Below are 21766 nucleotides of genomic sequence, written 5' to 3' on the forward strand. Positions count from 1 at the left end.
CATTTCTAAGCCACTCTTTCGATAGCTGTTAAAATTATTCCAGAAAAAAAGTTTTTCGTGAATTCTTTTGTGTTTCGTACCATCACCTGTTACCGTTATACGGGTAGCGTAGACCGAGGAAGTGGTCAAGGAAGTGGTCGGAAGAAAACAGCAACATCAGCAGAAATGGTTCAAAAAGTAATGAAGCGACTTGGTCGAGACCCGCGTAAAGAAGCGACAGTGGCCGAAAAATGTCTCGTGAGATGAATATATCGCAATATTTCATTCGGCAAATATTGAAAAATGAGCTCAGGGGAAAGCCATTGAAATTCCAAAAAGTGAAAGAACTTACACCGCGACAGAAACTCAAAAGAGCTAAAGAGTTACTTCGTTGCTTCGCTTGGATTTGGGCCAAAAGTGGTGAACTCCGAATTTGGTTTTCTCCGATGAGAAAACATTCGTTGTCCAGCAGTTTGTAAACAAACAAAATTATGGTGTTTACTTACCAAAGAGGTCAGCTGAAAATGTGCACCCATCCTTACAGAGAACTGTACGTGTAGGTCCAAATATTGGTATAGTCCCAAATTAGGTATTTGGAGTTCGGCATGAATGGTAGTACCCATGACAGAAAATTGTCTGTACATATCCACACGTTCGTACAGCCCCCATAGAACGATAACTCCCTATATTCGATATTTTGATGATTTTATCTACATTTGTCAACAAAATTACCTCAAGGTCTTTGAAGGCCATAAAGGCCCCATATATATCTCCAGATATTCGGTATTTTATGATTTGTGTCACACTTTTCACTGGAATTGTTTCAAATGTGGAATTTGGAGTGCTATGACAGAAAATTGCCTAAACAGCTCCACAACTTCGTATAGCTCACTATATTCGGTATTTTAAGGCTTTTAACCACATTTTTTACGAGAATTATTTTTAATTCGAAGTTTGAGTTCGCAGTGACTACTGCTCCCTATGACAGAATATTGCTTAATCAAATTTACGTGTTCTTGTAGCCCCTATATAACGGTATCTCCAAGAGAATAATCTCAACCTTGGTTCTTGGATTTCAAAATAAGCATCACCTTCTCTGGCAGATAATTGGCTGTAGAGGTTCACGTTTTCGTATAGCTTCATAAATTCGGATTTTTTTAAATTATATGTGACATATTTCAACGGATTTTTTTTTTACATTTTGCAAGTTCCTTTCAAATGGCGGAGGCTATTAAAAATATCGGACGGCTGTTTTTTACTTGTTTCTATACCCTCAGCCACATGGCTACAGAGGGTGATATAGTGAAAAGGTTCTAAACCCTAGGTCTCTTCGGACCAAACCTGTTTCCGTTCCTTTTAGGTCGATCCAGGGGTATCCGCCCGTCTCTTTGTCTGACTAGTGCTGACTATTTGGTCAAAACTTGGTACATCATTATATTATTATAAAAACATAGATCGAGTTAGGAAATCAGTCCAGTTCTTCTGGAACCTTACCCACAGAAGGTCACGATTTACGCAGAAAATAATTTCCCTTTTAAAACAAGAAAAGGTCATCAATTTTGCAAATTTTTTTAATGCTAATATTTTTATCAGTACTAGGTCTGGGGCAAATATGGACCACATCAGCCGACTCATTCAAGTACCTCCTCCACAAAGAATCAACATTTTGAACAATTATAACTCTCACATAATACGAAATAAGCATCCTGTTCTCTTCACATGAAGAACTTATAGTTCGGATAGCTGTTTCTGGTGCCTCCCCAAAACGGGCCATCATTTTAAATAATTGTTAAAAAAGTTCCGATTGTCTTCAAATTTCGCATATCTCCAATGCAACATTTGTTGTGAACGTGAGAAATATCAGCTTATTCTTTCTGGTGCCTCCCCCACAAAGAGGTCAAAATTTTAAATAACGAAACGCTTGTAAAATTCGATTTAAGCATCCGATTGTCTTCAAATGTCATATCCCAATATTTCTTCCAACTCACGATCTGGTGTGAGGAAGATAGATATCGAGCCACCCCTTCCGGCACCTCCATCACAAAGGAACACATTTTTCAACATTAAGATCTCTCATAACTTGCGAAACAAGTGTAATACTTCTACATTAGGCTATAGTACCGATATAATGCAAATTTGACAGGTCGTAATATTTATATCACATTTATATCAGATAGGAAATCGACTATAATGGCCCACTCTTTCGGAACCTCCTCCATAAAGGTTCAAAAGTTAGAATAATCATAACATAAGTCAAAATATATTAAAATAAACGGACATTGGCTGAGGGTATACATCTGCCGGCGGGACCACTGATATTTTTTAATTGGTTTTTGGATGGTTTCTGGGTCAGCTTCCAAAAATGAGCTAATGCTGCCCATATGTATTCTGTTTAAAAAATATTGTCGATGCAGGTCTATTACTTGAATTTAATGGTACCTCCTTGTCGTTTTTCGGTATTTTGAAGATTCTGGTCACCCAAGCCGATTGATTCGCATAAAATACTCTAAAATGCTCCATATTACGATTGCCTTCAAGTTTGCAGCTTTTACACGTTCATTAACAAGAATATGTCAAGAGTCTTTTAGTCTAAATATCTCCTCATTTAGACTAAAAGACGCACAGCCAACACAGTTTCATAAGCATTTAAAGTAGTTATAAAGAAAATTTTCAGTCTTCAAGATTTTTCTTCTTGGTCAAACTATTCATTTTTTTCAGAATAGGCTATTAAAACAGCTGGACATGGCTAAATGCAAAAACAATTTTTTTATATTTAAAAATTATGTTTTAATATTTCTTTAAAATTTTCCTTGTATCCAACACTTTTTCCACATGTCTGCATTCGTACGGAACCCACCAACATCCATTGATAAATTGACAAATAGAGAAGTGCAATTAAAAGAAAAACCATTAGAGAACAATGTGGAAAATATATAATTTAATGCCTGGTAATTAGTGACAGCGGATAAGGATGTAAAACATAGCTAGACATGGTCTATTTGTTGCAACCTGTGTCATACTGAACTACCAAAGACAACAACAATAAAAAACTGACTTTACATAACAAAAGGTCTGGAAGATATGCATACATGGTGGCCCTTTTTGTTGTTGTTGTTATTGTTGTTTATGTGGATGGAAATCGTGCAACAATGGATGAGGAATTCCTTTTTTGTTATTTTTTATTTGCAACGGGGCCCTGTGTCCCTGACTCTTATTGTTGTGGTGGATTTCAATTCCTTGTTTTTTTGCCCAACCCCGTTTCATGCGTCCGTCCATTCCTGGCAACGACTGTCGATGATGGTATCATACACGTAACTCGGGATAAACCACAACCAAATAAAATATAACTACAACGACAACTACTTTCGATATGGATAGAGAACGAAGTTGTGCGGTTACAGCTGATCATCAAGATGCAGTTGTGAGTGTCCGACCGTGTGTCCGTCCATGGGTTTGTCTGTTGAATTTATTTAGTTGTGCTCTTATGTGGCAATTGAAAATGAAAGGACAGAATGAATGAATAGCTGGTTAGTTTGTGGGTGGATAGAAGAGGTGAAGAGGTAGGACGCCAACCACAGCTGCACCAGCAGACAGTGCCAGCACGAACGAACGTACGAACCAAACATGAACGGAAACGGAAACAGGGTTGTGGCGAAAAAGTCATGAGTATATTATTATTCTCGTTTTCCAGTTTCATTCCTCTTTTTTTGCACTCTCTTTGCTGTCCTTTATTTATTCACATTCCATTCGACAATGGCCGTGTGCACGACAAACGACGGCTTGCAACTGACAATGTATCTTCGGTAAACTGCGTACACGTGCGTTCAGTTGAGCGGATGCATAATGTTTGCCTTGACAAAAAAAAAAGTCAACAAGACGAAAAAAAACCCGCAGCACCATCAACAACAACAAACACAATAATAACAATAACAGAGCCAGTATTAACAAGAGCAGAATAGCAGAATTCAGTACATAAAATGAAACGCTGTTAGTCGTTTTTACGATATGGGCAATTTTGTTTCAATTTCCAAAATATTAGTTTTTTTTTTGTCGAAGTGGACTTTATGGGATATAAGGGTTAAGGTTATTCAGGTTTAGTTATCTTAGATATAACCTGAGGAGTAGCCATAAACCATAGGTTAGAGCTTTTACATTTTCCTACATGAAGTTCTAGAGTTTTTCGTATTGAAAACTGATCCTAACAATGTTGTCTGCATTTACGATATTTTAAAAATATCAGTTATACTTTTTACAGATTTTTACCCTTGTCGTTTTAAATAAAAACCTATTAAGGTTATTAACTTTTTTCTCGTTCAACCTCAGGATTGTATTATTTGATACGACCAAAACAAACCTCATCCAAATAACAAAATTAAAACCTATGTCGGTCTAGTGTTAAATGTTTGGCTCTCAGTCCATCTGTTTGACTGGTGCTAACGACAACTCATAGGGGAGTACGCGAATTAATTCAAAGTTCGCACATATTGATATTTTTAACATTTTTGGAACAAGTTTGAAAATTGGTGTGCTCCTTTGGTAACTCGTCTCTCAAAAAAGTTATCTCTCAACAAATATTGAGAGAAATTTTTTCCCAATGTTATTTAAATGTTTGAGTCCAACTCAGGTCAGGTGAGGGAATTGGACCCGCTCCCTGTCGTTACACCTCATAGTATTTCAAATTTTTGAAAATTCGTAATTTTCATAATAAGTGGAATCAATGCCGATTTTTTTCCAAAAATCCCATTCACAATATTTTTGCCGGAAAAAATTTAAAAATGATGGAATTTATCGATCCCCTCTTTCTGATACCCAACAATAAACGGCAAAAAATATTCTAATTTTTGGACGAAATTTTGCATTTTTTGCAAACTCAGGTTAGGTACGGAAATACGGACAATCTTTTCTTGCACCTCCTTCACAACCGGCTAAAATTTTTAATATGTAATATATGTCCATATAAGATCAACTGTGGGTTTATCGGACCAGACTTTCTGATACGGATATAAACTGTCTAAGTCTACCCAAATTTCGAATATCAAAATCATCCTTGTGAAGTCGAGTCTAAAAATAGTGTCAATTTAAAAAAATCTTGTGATACGGATAACAAAGTAAAGAATTAAGATTTGGTCCAATATTTTTACAGGGTGAGATAAAAAGCTTTAATACACCCTCCAGAATATTATTTTTCAAGATAATATTCGGCATTTATTCTGATGCCAGGAACGATTGATACGAGCGGAGAGCGACCATCGGCTGTTATGGCGGCCCACACCATCACCATGGCCGGCGCTTGAGTTCTGGTGGCTTACCGAAGGTGCACATTTTAAGTTGATCTCTTTGGCAAATAAACACGATGATTTTGTTTGTTTACAAACAGCTGCACAGCGAATTTTTTCTCACCGGAGAAAACCAAATTCGACAGTTGACCACTTTCGGACAAGCGAAGCAAGTCTTTAGCTCTTTTGAGTCTATTTTCTTTCTGTTGCGGTGTAAGTTCTTGCACTTTTTGGAATTTCAATTGCTTTATCCCGAGCTCATTTTTCAATATTTGCCGAATATTGCGAAATGTTCAGTTCACGAGCCATTTTCGGCCACTGCGATGCGGATTTGAATCCAGTCGCTTCGTTACTTTTCGAAGCATTTCGAGCGGTAATGAGCCATGGTACGAAACACAAAAGATTTATTCACATGAAAATGAAAATGAAAATTCTCACCAAAATGCTTTTATTCGCTTGTAAACAATATAATGAGCTGTCGATGGAAGTTGGTTGCAGTTTGTTCATCTCTCCCTGTATACCTAAATATGAAGTTTCAGGAATCCAGATTCCCTTCACCCAATGCGCAATTTAGTACTTTTCGAACAATTATAGTTCACATTTCCATAACTATCACCATATCCAGATAACAACAGAGACCTAAATATCAATTTGGAGGATTCGATCCGTATCCCTTCACCCAATACCAAATTGTGCACCATTTAGTACATTTCGACCTTTGACAAATTTTTCGAAACCACTTCCATGTGTCCTCACATGAACAGCGACTCACATACCAAATTTCAGATTTCAAGCACTCTCCTCACCTCCCAATGCCAATGGTACCAAATATAGTACAATTTAGTACTTACAGTAGTTAGTATATATTTCCAAACCACTTCAAATATCCATGGTACCAAATGCAGTACATTTTAGTTTAGAATAGATGGATGTAGCCTTTGGTACATCCACCATGCACTCCATCAATGACCCTCATTCCCCAATTTAAGAGTTCTAGCTCTACTGCTTCCTAAACTCCAACAGTTTCCATAGTTAGAGCCTTTTAATACTTTTCGTACCGTTCTAGTACGAATTTCCAAAAATCCAGCTGTTTAAGTTAGAATTGCAAATTGCCAAATGATTCAGAGAGCCTACGTTCGCTTTGTACGGACCATAGAGTGATACATTCTTGGGCTAAAAGGTTGCCTGCAACTTTCCCTTGGAGCCTACGTTCTCTTGGCTCGGACCGTAGGGAGAAAGCCTTCCTAGTCTGAAGATTTTCCCTACAACTCTCCTTGGGGCCTACGTTCGCACAGCTCGGACCGTAGGCAGCTTTTCCAAGTCATTTCTTTACAACTCTCTCTGGGTACTCTCTCAGCCCGTGTTGCTGTTAGAGATTTCCTGGAAGCATCGGTGCTTCCAGCCACCTCGATGCATTGCGACTTGGCATTCATAGTGACTCTCTTGCTAGCTACGGAGCTAACCTCATAGAAAAGGTAATCTGTCGACTCGGGTTGACAAACACTCACAACATCTCAATAAACGGTCACTTATATTATATTTAACTAATCCTTCTTTGGTTTTATTTATCTCTTTATTTCTACGATCACGGTTTGTATGCCTGAGAGAACATCAAGTCTCATACGGAGAGAAACACCAGCCTTAACTGTCCCCTTCGGACCAAGAGTGAGACTCACCCAATACTTCAAGATTCTAGCTTCAGCTGTTTCATCTGCCCGTTGATGGATCGTCAGTCAGGGCGTTGATGGATCGACAGTCAGTCAATGTTAACTTGCTTCTTTTTTAAGAAATTCCTAGAAAAATCTTCCAGTCTAACATCGTGAAATTTTTGATCATGGATTTTTAAAAATATTTTAAAGCACCATTTTTTAATAATATTCAAAAAGACGTCATGACGATAAGTGGTGTATTTTTGAAGATTTTCATACATGTATTCTAAGGACAGGAAGTCCTCTCATCAACAATATAAGTTCAAAAATTGTGTATTTTATAGGAACACTTTTTAGGACTTCTTTCTCGATTAAGAAATGTTTCTAATGTTATCCAATAACTTTCTACTCAATTTAATTTTTTATTATAATATTGTTTTTCAGAACTTTCGTCATCAAATTTTGATTTTTTAAGAATTTACACTGCCTTTGTCATAAAATACAAGTCAGAAGGTATGGTTGGTATATAAATTGTCCGTCCAACACTGTCCTATTGTAATATCAATACCTCATCTTCCATTTATTTTTGCTTGTATTTTACAACATGGACTTCCGTAGTTTGAAAATGCAACCAAAAAAACTGTCGCACCATGATTTTGTTTATATAAAACATCTAAAATTCCGTGGAATTTCTCATTTAAAAATATGCAAAATTAAATTATACACCCTCATGGCAAACACACGCAGTAAAAAAATTATATTCGACGGGAATATGAAGGTAATAAAATTCACTATTCGTATATTTATCCACAATAAACGGATGCACGTTTACATCCTGCGTTTACGCACGTACTGACGCACTAATACTTACACCTATACGCACACACAAACACGAGCGCACGCAGATGCCATTCTCTCAATGCTATGTGCGGTATGATGATCTCGCCCGATTATTAAGGCGGAAGTGAACTGTTGCGGCATGTAACGCATTTAATTATTATACTTTATAAGCGTGAATGTGTGCGAGAGTGCGTGCGTGTGAGTGTGTGTGACAATAATGTGTGACAAAATTTGTGATGCTCCCGCAGCCATTGCCAGTCATAACTTTTGCATCGCGCCATGAAATGGAATGCAATGTGCAAAAGAGTTTCAGCATTCACATTATTTTCATTTCATTTTAGTATTCATAAAACGTTCACGATGTTGTTTATTGTCGGCTTGACAAACGCATTCCAGCCATGCAAATACACACGCACTGGCACGCATACACCCACTCCCACTCACACACAAACAAATTGGAAAAATAACAAAGCATAAATTAATAATTACAATTCTGCCATATTTTACTGCTGGTGAAATACCAATAATAATGGCATAGTTTATTGCTATTTTATTTAATGCAATTATTTATATTATTTAAAACATGGCGACGCACATACATACTGAGGGCCATGATAAATATGAAAATAAACTAAGAATAAATAAATTAATACAACCTCATAAACTCAATTATATGATATTGTATTTGTAATTTCGCCGAGAATGGCTGTGTTTGGGCTGGCGGGGGAGTTATTAATAACTGATAGCATTTATTTGTGTGTGTGCGTAGGTATTTGTGAATAATTGAGATAAGGCATAATTATCAAATTTCTTGGTATTGCGTACCAATTAAATTCGTAATCGCAATACGAAATCGATTTTTATACGCCTAACGATATTTAGAATATATTTTCTATGTTTTCCCACAATAGGGTAAGTGTGCCTAAGTTCGGCATGTCCAAGTAGTCGGCACTTTATATTTTTACGCCCAAATAAATGAAACTTTTATAACTAAATGTATTTTGTTTACTTCAAATATATTGTCAGTTATCTTTGTGTACAATTTCGCTAAGAAAAGATGATTTATTCTAATAAAAATTAATTTTTTATCTGTGAAGGTCCTCAACAATTCATATTCTTAAGAAAAGTAAATAAAGACGTCGAATCAGTTTAACTAAACAAAAATATTATATTTTAATGAATTAATTTATTATCATTATTAATTATTCTTACAAAAAAAAATGGTATGCCGACTGTTGGAACATGCAAAAAAGCATTGTTTTAATAAAACTACAAATTTATGAAATTTAATAAAAAGTTATTAAAACTTTATTTATTATTGCAAAAAATATACAAAATTTCGAATCTGAATAAATTAACTTTGTAATAATTGAAAAGTTCCACTCAGAATGGTGAGCGATTAAAAACGCGAAAATCCTAAAAGTGCCGACTACTGGTACACTTACCCTATATATTTTGGTCTCAGAGATTTTTCGATATTTTTAACACTCTTCAAAATAATGGTTGCTGTAAGGTATTTAAACTTTCTTGTTTCCAATTTTATATATCGTCTTCTATAGGTCTTCTGTGGGAGGATTTTAAGGTATTTTATAAAAATACTTTCCGGTTTTGTGCACCTTGTGTCCTTTTACATGAAACCGTTTGGTCTCCTTTAAGAACTCTACTGGCTCTACAATTACTCTCCATTCTACTGATGAAGATGAGCTTCTACGGGAGGATCTCCTGGTCTTTTATGAAAAAACTTTTCCTCTTCTAAGAGTATACCTTTTTTCTTCTAATAGAAGACATCTTCTGAGAGAATACCATTTACTCTTCTATGAAAAGACATTTTCTTCTTCTAAGAGAAGACCGTTCGCCTTTCATGAGAAGACTTTTTGGTTTTCCGTGGGAAGACCTTCTGGTCTTTCGTGAGAAGACCTTCTGGTCTTCCGTGAGAAGACCTTCTGATCTTTCATGAGAAGACCTTCCGGTCGTCTTTGAGAAAACCTTATGCTCTTCTATGAGAAGCCTTTCTGGTCTTCTGTGAGAAGACAATCTGCTTTTCTGTGTGAAGACCTTCGATTCTTCTGTGACCAAACCTTCTGAGCTTCTCTGAGAAGACCTTCGGGTCTTCTATGAGAAGACCTTCGGGTCTTCTATGAGAAGACCTTCGGGTCTTCTATGAGAAGACCTTCGGGTCTTCTATGAGAAGACCTTCGGGTCTTCTATGAGAAGACCTTCGGGTCTTCTATGAGAAGACCTTCGGGTCTTCTGTGAGAAAACGTTCTGGCCTTCTATGAGAAGACCTTTTCGTCTACTATGAGAAGACCTTCTCATCTTCTATGAGAAGACCTTCACATCCTCAGTGCGAAGATCTTCACGTCTTTTGTGAGAGGAACTTTTCGTTTTCCACTAGAATACGTTTTGGTATTCTATTGGAAGTTCTTCTGATCTTCTATTGAAAGACCTTCTGGTCTTCTGTGGGAAAATCTTCTGGTCTTCTGTGATAAAACCTTCTAGTCTTTTATGGGAAAACCTTCAAGTCTTCTATGAGAAGACCATAGAATATGTGGTATTCTATGGAAATATCTTCGAACTTCTTCTAGGGGAAGACCTACTTATACACTTCCAGCCTTCTATAGGAAGACCTTCTAGTTTTCTGTTGTAAGACCTTCTATCTTCAATTGGAGGGCCTTTTGGATATTAATTCCTTCTGGATTTTTATAAGAAGGAAGTGCTTCTTCTTTAGGAATACCTTCTTTTCTTAAATAGAAAGACCTTTGGAACTTATTTAGAGGGACATTCTAATCGTATATTTTATAGAAAAACCTGCTGGCCTTTGTCTTTTATAAAAAAACACCTAGTTCTATGGGAAAACTTTCTGGTCTTATATAGAAAAATCCTCTAATCTTCTGGAGGCAAACTTTCTGGTCATCTATAGAAAGATCATCTATTCTCTATCTTCCGTTTACTATAGGAATACCTTTAAGTAATATATAAGAACACACATTGTCTATTATATGAAGAACCCCAGAACCCCACCCCCTGCTATACGAAGAACCCCAGGTAACAGAAAACGATTATAGCTCCATAAAAGGATCTCCAGTGCTTCCTACAGAAGATATCCAGAGCTTCTTTAAAAATACCTCCCTTTATTCATAAAGAAGGTATTTTTAAGACATTCTCTGGGCTTTTCTGAAATAGCCTGGTCCTCTATAAGATGAGTCTTTGTTTTGCTTGGAATAGACCGTTTGGCTTTAACTGTCCCACAATAATATGACATTATTTTTTAATGATTTTTTTTAACGAACTAATTTCCCACTTATAATTGCAATAATTGACTTTAAATTATTGTTTTCTTTAAATTTCCCCTTCACTATTTATTATAAATCAAATAATCCTTCCACAGACGAACTTCAACCTATTCCTCATTGTTTGTTGTTGCTCTTCAATTTTTTAATTGAGTATCATGTCCTTTATATGGTAAGTGTTTATTTAAAATATAATTATTACTAATAACACGCTATTCATTCACGTTGGCTGGTTGACCTTTTTGGAGACTAAGTTAAAGGTTTCGAGCCTACGGTAGGTTAATATCCTACAAAATAAAGCACGAACGAAATGTAAATACAAAACATTACCTCTTTTGGGTCATTTGAACAAAAAAAAAAAAATAAGTAGACTGTTAACAATTTCACCCTCCCAACATTCTGGCCAGTAACCCTCATTATTTTAAATTAAAAAATTTTAAATATTTCCCATGGCCAGGCGATACTTTATATTTTAGTCGAAATTCAAACAAACGAACAGACCTGCCCAGCCCAGCCAGGTTTCACTATATATTTTTGTTATGAAAATATAATGTTGAATTAAAACATTTCGCATTCGAATGAAAAAGTTCTGCTGGCTACTCATTGCTTTTGTTGCTGTTGGTTTTGTATGATTTCTCTGCTACTACGGGTGTACCTTTTTTATGATGGCTCATTATACTTCGGTTTGGTGTTTATTATTTTGAATGTAGTTATTGTTGCTGCTGCTATTATTGCTCTTAAGTTTCATTTCTGTTTTCCTTTTCAACTTTATAATCTGCTCTCCTGCATTGAAATATCAACAAAAAAAAAGTGTGAGCATAATTGCTGGTTACGTCTGTTAGTGTCTGTTGTTGTTATTGGGAGTTAAGTTCTGCCATTGTTTGTTGTTTTGTTTTTTATGGATTTCATGAACATTTGGCCAGCCTGGGCCGTATTTCTGTGTATCATCAAAGACAGCAACAACACCAACGCCGGGCTTGAGTAATGTTGGGAGCTAATAGGGGGTGTCAATGAATTCGCTTCTGAACGTAGTCGCCAGCCGTAACTTTCTTTCTCCATATTTTATACGTTTCCTTTTTGGAAAAGCGTTAAAATTTCCGTCTCATTTGTATGCAAAACAAATAAATGCGAAGGCAGAAGCAACAAAAACAAGAACAACAACAACAAAAGCTATTGCAAAAAATCAACACAAAACAAATACTTGAGAAAAGTATGCCGACGTTTATTTATGGCAAAAACAACAACAAAAACAGCAGCAGCAAGTATACAGCAATCATTGTTTATTTTTTTGTAATTGTATATAAAAAAAACAGCGCAAAATGCTTTCATTACGAATTGAAATTAGGGATGTCAGGAGAGAAACTCTTTAATCTCCGCTATTTGTTTCGGGGAATTAATAAAAAATTAACATATTTTGAGAACCCGATTCGTCAAAAATGCCGACCTAATCCTAACTTCTCAATCTATTTCTCAAATTGTTCTTCTAATTCAGGGGAATCCAGGTATCATCCATATCAGCCAAGTTGAGTTAGTTTCATATTGTATTTTTATACCCTCTACCTTACTATGGTAACTCCTCGAAATACTTATGTCAAATCCAACAAAGTATATATATTCTTGATCAGCGTAAAAATCTAAGTCAATTTAGCGATGTCCGTCTGTCTGTCTGTTGTAATCACGCTATCTTTCGAACGAATTTATATAGAAGACTAAAATTTTGCACATTTTTATTTTTCCAGTAGGCAGGTTCAGTTTGTAAATGGGTCATGTGGGTTCACGTTTTCATATAGCCCCCTTATAACGGTAACTCCCGATATTCGGTATTTTGATTATTTCACCGATATTATTCACCAGAATTGTTTCAAATTTGGTATTTGAAGTTCGAAATGGATACTACAGCCTAAGACAGAAAATTGTCTGAGCAGGTCCACTTCTTCGTATAGCCCCCATATAACGGTACCTCCCTATATTCGGTATTTTGATGATTTAAGCGACATTATTAACCGGAATTGTTTCAAATTTGATATTTGAATTTCGTAATAGATACTAGAACCTATGACAGAAAATTGTTTGTGCACGTCTTCGTATGACCCCCCGTATAACGGTACCCCTCATATTCGGTATTTTGATGATTTCAGCGACATTATTCACCGGAATTGTTTCAAATTACGTATTTAGAGTTCGTAATGGGAACTACAGTCTGTGACAGAAAATTGTATATGCAGGTAAAGGTATTCGTATAGGCCCCATATATCAGTACCTCCTTATATTCGGCATTTTGACGAGTTTAGGTACAATACCCACCAAAATTGTTTGAGATGTTGTATTTGAAGTTCGTAATGGATGCTACAGCCTATGACAGAAAATTGTCTATACTGGTCCAGGTCTTTGCACAGCTCCGACGTAACGGTACTTCCCAATATACGATATTTTGATGATTTTAGCTACATTAATCACCGTTTATTTCAAGTATCGAATTTGAATATGGTAATGGCTTATGACATACAATGCCTATGTAGGTCCACGTCGTACAGACCACATTATAACGGCTATTTTCGGCATTTTTAAAATTTTATTAGAATTCTTTTAAGGATTTTATTTTTGGGAAATTTGCAAATTCGTTCCAAATGGTGGAGGGTATTCAAACTTAAACTTACTACTTTTTAATTTGTTATCAAAAAAATCCTGCTAATCGTCTTATAAGATTTGTTTTTATAAGGACTCTCTATTCTTAGTTTATAAAGTCAACCCTCAATTCATCTATAAAGACTCTCTTTTATCGTTTGGTCGTCTGCAAAGAACTTTTCTATTTCTTTAAAAGGGCGTTCTTCTGGTCTTCTAAAATAACCCTTATTACGCAAAATACACTCTTCTGGCCGTGTAAAAAGGATTTATATTGATCATTTAAAAATACTCTATTTTGGCCGCCTATAAAGAATTTATTCAGCTTATTTATTCATGGATGAAGATTATCTCTATAAATAATCTTTTAAGACTCTCCGTCGTCTATAAATATCTTCTTTCTGTAAAAAAAACTCTCTTCTTGACTCTCTTCCGCTATAAAAACTCTCTTCCGGGGAGTTAAAAAGTCATCTGACCGCCTTTAAATACTGTGTTCCGTTCGTATTAAAGATTTTCTTTTGTATTTAAAGGTCTTATTCTGGTAATCACGAAAAACTCTCTTATGGCCGTCTATAAAGACTATATTCTGGTCGGGTATAAAGAATCTCTTCTGTATAAAACTCTCTTCTGCATAAAGACTCTAATTTGGTCATGTAAAAACTCTGTTCTGGTCGTCTATAAATACCATGTTCTGGTCATTAAAATTGACTTTATTTGTGTGTAGTCTTTATACATGACTCTCTTCTTGTCCTTTGTAAAGACTCTCTTCTGGTCATTTATAAATTTCGTCCAATTGTATATATTTATTCTCTTCTGGAGTCCATTAAGACTCTCTTTTGGACGTCAATAAAGACTACCCCTGTCGTCTATAAAGACTCCCTTGTGGCCGTTCCATTCTTATCCTTTGTGAAGACGCTCTCCTGGTCGTCTATAAAAAACTATATTCTGGTCCTAAACAAAGCTCTCTTCTGGTCTTCCATAAGGACTCTCTTCTGGTTATCTATAACGACTCAGTTCTGGCTATCTATAGAGACTCTCTTCTGGCCTTCTATAAGGAATCTTCTGATCATCTACATGTACTCTCTTCTGGCCGCCCATAAAGATTGTCTTTTTGTCCTTTGTAAAGACTCTCTCGTGGCCGTCTATAAGAACTAAATTTAACGGTCCTCTTGAAACGCTTTCTTCTGGTTGCCTATAAGAACTTTCTTATGGTCGTCTATAAAAGCTCTCTTCTGGTATTCCATAATAACTCTCTCCTAATCGTCTATAAAAACCTTCTTCTGTTTGCCTAAAAATCTTGTTTCTGCTTTCCTGCTTCGGTGATTTAAAAGCGCTTTATCTGTGTCATGTAGAAAGGCTGTACTCTGGTGGTATATAAAGAATCAGTTCTGGGTGTGGGTCTTTTGTTCGTCTAAACATATAAAAACTTATTTCTGGTCTCTATAAAAACTCTCCTAAGGTCGTGAATACTACTCACTATTGGTTGCCTATAAAAACTTTATTCTGGCCGTCTAGCATTTAATGTATCCCTTTTTTCGTATATAAGAACTTGTTTTTTGTCTATAGACTTTCCATTGACCGCCTACAAAGTCGCGCTTCTAGCAGTTTACAAAGACTCTCTCTATATAACCTTTGAAGCTATCTTTTCCTCTGGTTGCCGTAAAAACCGCTTCTAGTCCTATATAAAATTTTATATTTTTGTCCTTTGCAATACTCCGACGTAAGGACTCTTTTCTGCTCATCTGGAAATATTATTTTTTTTTTCAAAACTCTCTCGTGGATGTTCTTTAAAATTATTAATGGTGAAAACCTGGTCAATATAAATTTTCTCTGATCAAGAGCAGATTTTCAAATCGTCGAAAATAATCCACTACAAAGAAATTTGTTCATTTAATAGCTTTCCATCATTTGGATGGATTCCTTATATCTCTTCTAAAATATCTCAGACAATTTGTTTATCAAGAAACCCCCTTATATGCTCCTACAAAAATGTTATATCCGCTCACGTACAGTTCGTAAAGACTGTATATGTTCCTCTACATAGACTATATTCCAACTTGTTAATAATATTATCTTTGAATTACAATTCGACATTAACGCCAATTTGTTTATTCGTTCGAAATATAAAATTTCAGTTCCAGGAAATTATACATTTCATGGACATATACGTGCACAATCTGATTATCTGCATTTTAACGGTATACAATTATAACAATACCGAATTTTGCTCTGTGCATATCCATTATCAAAAATTCCCAATTAATATAGCTATATATTTCAAAATCCGAATTATATATTGAAAATCATCGGTGTATACATTCTATTTTTTTTTTTTTTTTTTTTTTTTTTTTTTTCTAAGTACGATCTACAACATTTATTTGTGAAACCTAAAATGTTGACAACATCAATAATTAGCGTGACAGGATAAAAGACGCTTCCATTTCGACAACCCTAACGGACCGTATTTGCCAGCCATTATTTGAAGCCTGGGCCCTCATTGTTTTCCTGCAAATAAAATTTAATTTGTTTAATTATGTTAATAATAAACTTGCAAATAATATTGTGTACCATTCTCACAATGCTTACCGGTGCCGCAGGGGTGGAGATGGCCTAAATTCCGTCTCCTTCTTGTGCCGCTCTTCATTTGTGTGAAAAAAACTCTGTTTATTTGGGCAAATATTTACGCATAGTTTTACAAACAATTTCATAATTTACACGTAGACGATTTGCGACGCGTTTATAAAGGTGTTCCAAAATGAAAACCCATATTGCAATGACAATGCCAAGGGCTAAGATAACTAAGACGGGTGCAAAATGTTCTAAATCAACTTCTACATCATCTTTGGCCAGGGCAGCACAATCGATTTTTGCCAATTTCCATGCCAAGTCGTTGTAATTCAAAATTCCTGTCTCACGAAATTTCAAAATAGCACTTTTTAGATAAATCGAATAGGGTGTGGTTTTGGCCATACCAATGCCAGTGGTAAAAGCGTTGGTAAATATTATCTCTTGTAGTTCACAAAATTGAGATTCACTTAATTTGTCTGGAAACGAAGAAAAACAACAATAATAAAATGCGCAATATTAAAATGTTTCTTAACGGTATATTATGGTCCACGTTTTGGTATAAAACTTAAAGTCCCGGAATGTCGGTACCTTGTGGGTTTCTGTCATATTTTAAGCTTGAGCTATATATTAAACCACATGAGTGTCTTTATTCAAAAAATATACAGTGCTGGTGCACTGATTGTATATCTCCGATATAATTTGACAATTTTTATACCCTTCCATAGGTAGGTATATTAAATTTGTCATTCCATTTGTAACAGCTTCAAATATAAATTTTAGACCCTACAAAATATATTTTTGATCAACATAAAATTCTATGTCGATTTAACGTGTCCATCCGTCTGTGAAAATCACTCTAGCTTCCGAACGAAAGGAAGTAGGTTCATAAAATTTTACTAAAATGTATATTAGTCTGCAGGACTTTTGCTATTGAAAATGGACCATTTATATATACGTTGTGGTATAGCCCCCATATACTGGTACCTCCCAGTTTTCGGTATTTTGGTGATTTAAGCGACATTATTTACCAAAAATGTTTCGAATTTGGTATTTGAAGTTCAAAATAGATACTACAGCCTACGACAGAAAATAGTCTTCGCAGTTCACGTTTTGGTATAGCCCCCATGGTACCTCCCTATATTCGGTACCTTGATGATTTTAGCTACATTATTCACCGACTTTTTCAAGTTTCGCATTTTAATATTGTGTTGGCTTATGACAAAAATTGCTTATGCAGGTCCACGTCTTCATATAGACCCCAATATAACGGCTATATTCTGTAGTTTTAAGATTTTAACAGAATTGTTGACGGATTTTATTTATTCGGAAATTTTCATTTTCAATCTTTCAACAAAAAACATTTCTTCGCAAAATTTTACCCAATGTTGAATTACCATTTTTTAGCCATGGCAATTTTTTAAGACCGGACCCGACTCCAAACATGAACGTGTGTAATTGTCTTCAGATTGCAAACTGAAACTTTTGCTTTTTATCGAAGGGCTTTAAGAATATTATTTCATCCATTGCTTCCCTACACCCACATGCATACTTACCTTCCAACAGCTGATATGCCCGATTCAGTGTTACATGCAAAGCAAACCCACCCCTGGCAATACGCTGCACACCCTGCTCCAATGTCACGATATTCTGTTTGCCATTCTTACAGATACGATACTTGAAAATATTATCCACCAAACGATTTGTTGTTCCATTGAAAAGGTCATAGTTATACCTGGCCTTCTCCATGCCAATTTCCAGACTACTGTTGTACAAAGCGTCCAGGGTGGTGATGGTGCGTGGTGGCTCCGATAACAACGAACTGACAATATACGCCGCATAGAACTGCACCAACAACAGAGCAAACACCGAAACCGAGGTCAACAACAAGCGTATGGAATTCGAATGAAACTGCTCAGGTGTAGGACCTTGCATGAACACAGCCTCCAGTGTGGTCAATACAATGAAATCCAGATTATGTTCGGGAACAAGTTGCTTCAACGTTGTGGCCGCACTCTCGTGTGGCTGTAGCCTTTTCAGTTCCCAATAAATTTGAAATTCGGCATGCACATGTATGGCCAGCATAATGCCCGTGATTACAATTAGAGCCAATACAGACCACCAAACGGTGTTGGCCAGTGGTTCCAAGAAGATGTTGCGTATGCCCCTTTGTTTTGGATGTCGTAGAAGAAAACGTACTCTGTAATTTAAATGTGTAATTAATAGTATAATAAATGGGCATAATGAGGATTCATGTGAGTCTTACAGTTCCACATGCACCTCCGGCGTGTAGCTGAGTATGTGAAAACGTTCACTCATATAACGTAGCGGATTTACGGAAAATTCAATATCATGATTCTTTAAGAGGGCGAGAACGCCTGACCAGGTTCCATTTGAAAATGAGCCCCAATCTTTCTCAATGGTTAGTTGGAAACTAAAGTTAAAAAGGGGAATAAAATAGGTGTTCAAATAAAAAAAAATTATGAAATATATTCGAACATAAATTTGCGTAAGGTACCATGTGTAGCGGATCGAAGTATTCCATTATATTCCATATTCCATATATTCATATAATACAGATTAAAATATTGTCAAGTGGAAACTTTAAAGAAAAGCGAACATTTATTTCAAATTTTATACGAATATCAAAATTTTGACCCCTATATTGGGGTGGTGTCAAAAGGAATGGTCCGATACATCCCATATCACCACATCAGATCTTCGTTAGTAGACATATTGAGATGTATGTAATTTAAAGAGTATAGGATTCTTATTTCGCTCTAATGAGCTTTTTGTTATTCAAAATTTTGACCCCTTTGTGGGGGGAGGTGCAAGAAGGAGTGGACCGATATCTACCATCTTCACAACATATCTTGTGTTAGTAAAAATGTTCGAATGTGTGAAGTTTAGAATGAATCAGATCCTTATTTCGGATTTTATATGAGGTGTAATTACTCAACATTTTAACCCGGAACCAGTGGGCCATCTTCTCACCAGATCTTTTGTTAATAAATATATTGGAATGTCTAAAATTTGAAGAAAATCGAATGCTTATTTCGCTTTTAATGAGAGATATAATTATTCCCCGTTGAGTGCGAGGTATCAGAAGGAGTGTTCTGATACATTTCATCTTCATACAAGATAATGTGTTGGTAAAAATATTGAGATACGCGAAATACGAAGACATTCGGACAATTATTACACATTTTATTAGAGTTACAATTATTCAAAATTTTGACCCTTTGTGGGGGTGTACTTAATAGAGTAGGCATTTGTTGTTCAATTTTGCAACTGACCTAGCACTGATGCAAATTTGGGGATTTGAAAAGTTTGAAAAAAAATTGTATGATCTTTCGTGTTCTATTAGGTAGATTATTTTCAAAGAAAATGTTCACATTTTAGATCTAAGTTTGAAAATAATATTTCGATGCACAAAGTTTGGACCAAGTTGGATACTCCCCTGGCTGGACGGACGGACACCTCTAGATCGACACCAAATATCCTGAAACGGTTTTGGTCCAAAGAGACCTAGGGTCCACAACCTTTATTTCGATGGAGTACGTTTTGACCATATGACTAAGGGTATAAAAATAAAAAAAGAATATCTCACGCCTATTTGAGCCCATGGTGCAGAATTGAAAATTGGATATTCGGAAATTTCAAATATTCTTTGCAACTTTACCTGTAGTTATACACCTCTTGAGTGCGAGTCAAAAGTTGATAGGTCTTTCTTTGCAAAAAATCGTTGTACAAATAATGTTTGTTGTCGTTCAAATATTCCGGTATAGTCATATTCAAGCTGGGAGAATAGTCGAGGATCTGGAAAGAATCATTTAACCAATATTTAGACAAATTTATTCAATAATTCTCAAAAATTCGTTAACCTACAGCCGTTGCAACTTTCACAGGGGAGTTGTTAAAATTCCGTCTTCGTAGAGCAAATGGCAGTCTGAAACGATCTTCGATTTTCAAAACACTGGTTTGCGACCAATTGCCTTTGTACTCAATTGTCAATTTCTCATTTTTACAACGTTGACATATTTTGTAAATATCATAAATATCGATGAAGCAGCTGGAAAAAGAAGCACAATTTATACACAATTTTGACTTCAATCCTTTTTCTTCCATTCTTACCTCTTATTTTTTAATCCCACTGAAACATCTGAATTTAATAGGACATTTAAATTACCAAAAGCTTGTTGCATTTTCTCCACATGGTTATTGTGGTATTTATCGTCCAAAACAATAAACCATGACATGGAATTGTTAAACCAATAATTTTCTGATGCCTTCTGAAGAAATCTGTCCTTTACTACGTTTCCACGAGTGTAGGTCATAAATACTCCCGTTCGATGGGAGTTTCCACGAAGTAGTTTATAAAAATTTGTGTTATTTTTTAAATATGCAATATTTACAAATTTGAAAAAATATCGATTCACACTATTTATTCCAAAACAATTGTGCTCTCGAGTCTCCCTGCCGCCATAGATTACAATCGCTTGTTTTAAATGATGAAACTTAAGATGTTCCTCAAAGGCCTGTAGTTCAACATTTTTTCCAAAACATACCATTTGACAAAGTATGATTATAACACACGCATTGCAGCACACAATACGAAAAATATTATGTAATGCCAACAATTTCCTCATTACGCCGCTGGAATTGTTTGATTCGATTCCCGTTAAAGGCCTCAAGGTTATTTCAGCAAAAAAAATGTTAGGTTTAATATTTATATAGAGAATTCCATTTTGGTTTAATGACCACGCATTTCATTTTGAATTCCAAAAAGCTAAACGACTAACAACTACGCATTTATTCTGAATTTCTGTCCCATTCGCTGTTCTAATAATAGGGATTAATTCCATTGTAAATTGTTGCAAGACTCTAATTCACAGTAATTGGGCGCCACATTATGGGTTGACTGTTTTGTTAAATTTGTGACAGATAAAATTATGGCCAATTTTAACTAAAGCTAACAATAGACAATAAATGAAACAACAACAACCACAGAAATATTCATATAAAATTCTGTCAGGAAAAGTAACGGGGAAATTATTACTGTTACATCAAATGACACGTGGAATCCTGATAATGTTGTATATAAATACATGCCTTTTTTCATTTGTGAGAAGGTTAAGAAGGTGCCACGTTTCAGGCATAAATAACTGATCCTAGAACTGGGAAGCAGCTTTGTAAATATAGCACAATATATATACAGGCTTCAGAAAGCGGTACCGCTGTTTAATATTTGGATGGTTTGGATCGCATTTGCCAATCTAAATACGTTTAAATTGACATTTTATAACCCTATGATCAAGATATGCCTTCTTAACAATAAAACTACATGTGTATCTTACGTTCTAAAGTATTTGTAGGTAAAAACAATTAAGCAAAGGCCATAGTCGTGCGTGGCCGACCCTGTAATACCCTACAACAATATTATGTGTTAGAAGCCCCCTTATATACAAATCCATTTTGGAAAATTTCGCTTTTGAAATTATATCACGGAGCACTGCCCAGATATTACCCTTAGCATTTTGACCAA

General features: G+C 35.6%; 1 protein-coding gene across 1 annotated transcript; it reads right to left on the reverse strand.

The window, feature by feature from the left end:
- Positions 1-15984: 15984 nt before the first annotated feature.
- On the reverse strand, positions 15985-20906 carry LOC101898532 (glutamate [NMDA] receptor subunit 1). The gene is made up of 7 exons (XM_020035105.2): positions 20356-20906; positions 20110-20293; positions 19904-20040; positions 18488-18655; positions 17778-18421; positions 16243-16700; positions 15985-16161 (listed from the first exon to the last, which is right to left on the reverse strand). Exons 1-6 carry the CDS (start codon positions 20868-20870, stop codon positions 16321-16323), a joined length of 2028 nt encoding a protein of 675 aa, XP_019890664.2. The 5' UTR covers positions 20871-20906; the 3' UTR covers positions 15985-16161; positions 16243-16320.
- Between the last annotated feature and the right edge of the window lie 860 nt (positions 20907-21766).

This window comes from Musca domestica, unplaced genomic scaffold (genome assembly GCF_030504385.1).
Source record: "Musca domestica strain aabys unplaced genomic scaffold, Musca_domestica.polishedcontigs.V.1.1 12, whole genome shotgun sequence".
NCBI lineage: Eukaryota > Metazoa > Arthropoda > Insecta > Diptera > Muscidae > Musca > Musca domestica.

What these genes read in the sequence shown, in the direction of transcription:
- LOC101898532 (XM_020035105.2), bottom strand. Translation starts at nt 20,870, where the DNA reads ATGAGGAAATTGTTGGCATTACATAATATTTTTCGTATTGTGTGCTGC. An exon ending in CCGGAGGTGCATGTGGAACT is followed by an intron (nt 18,422 to 18,487) that starts GTAAGACTCACA and finishes TTTAAATTACAG; the next exon opens with AGTACGTTTTCTTCTACGAC. An exon ending in GGCATATCAGCTGTTGGAAG is followed by an intron (nt 16,701 to 17,777) that starts GTAAGTATGCAT and finishes CTTCGTTTCCAG; the next exon opens with ACAAATTAAGTGAATCTCAA.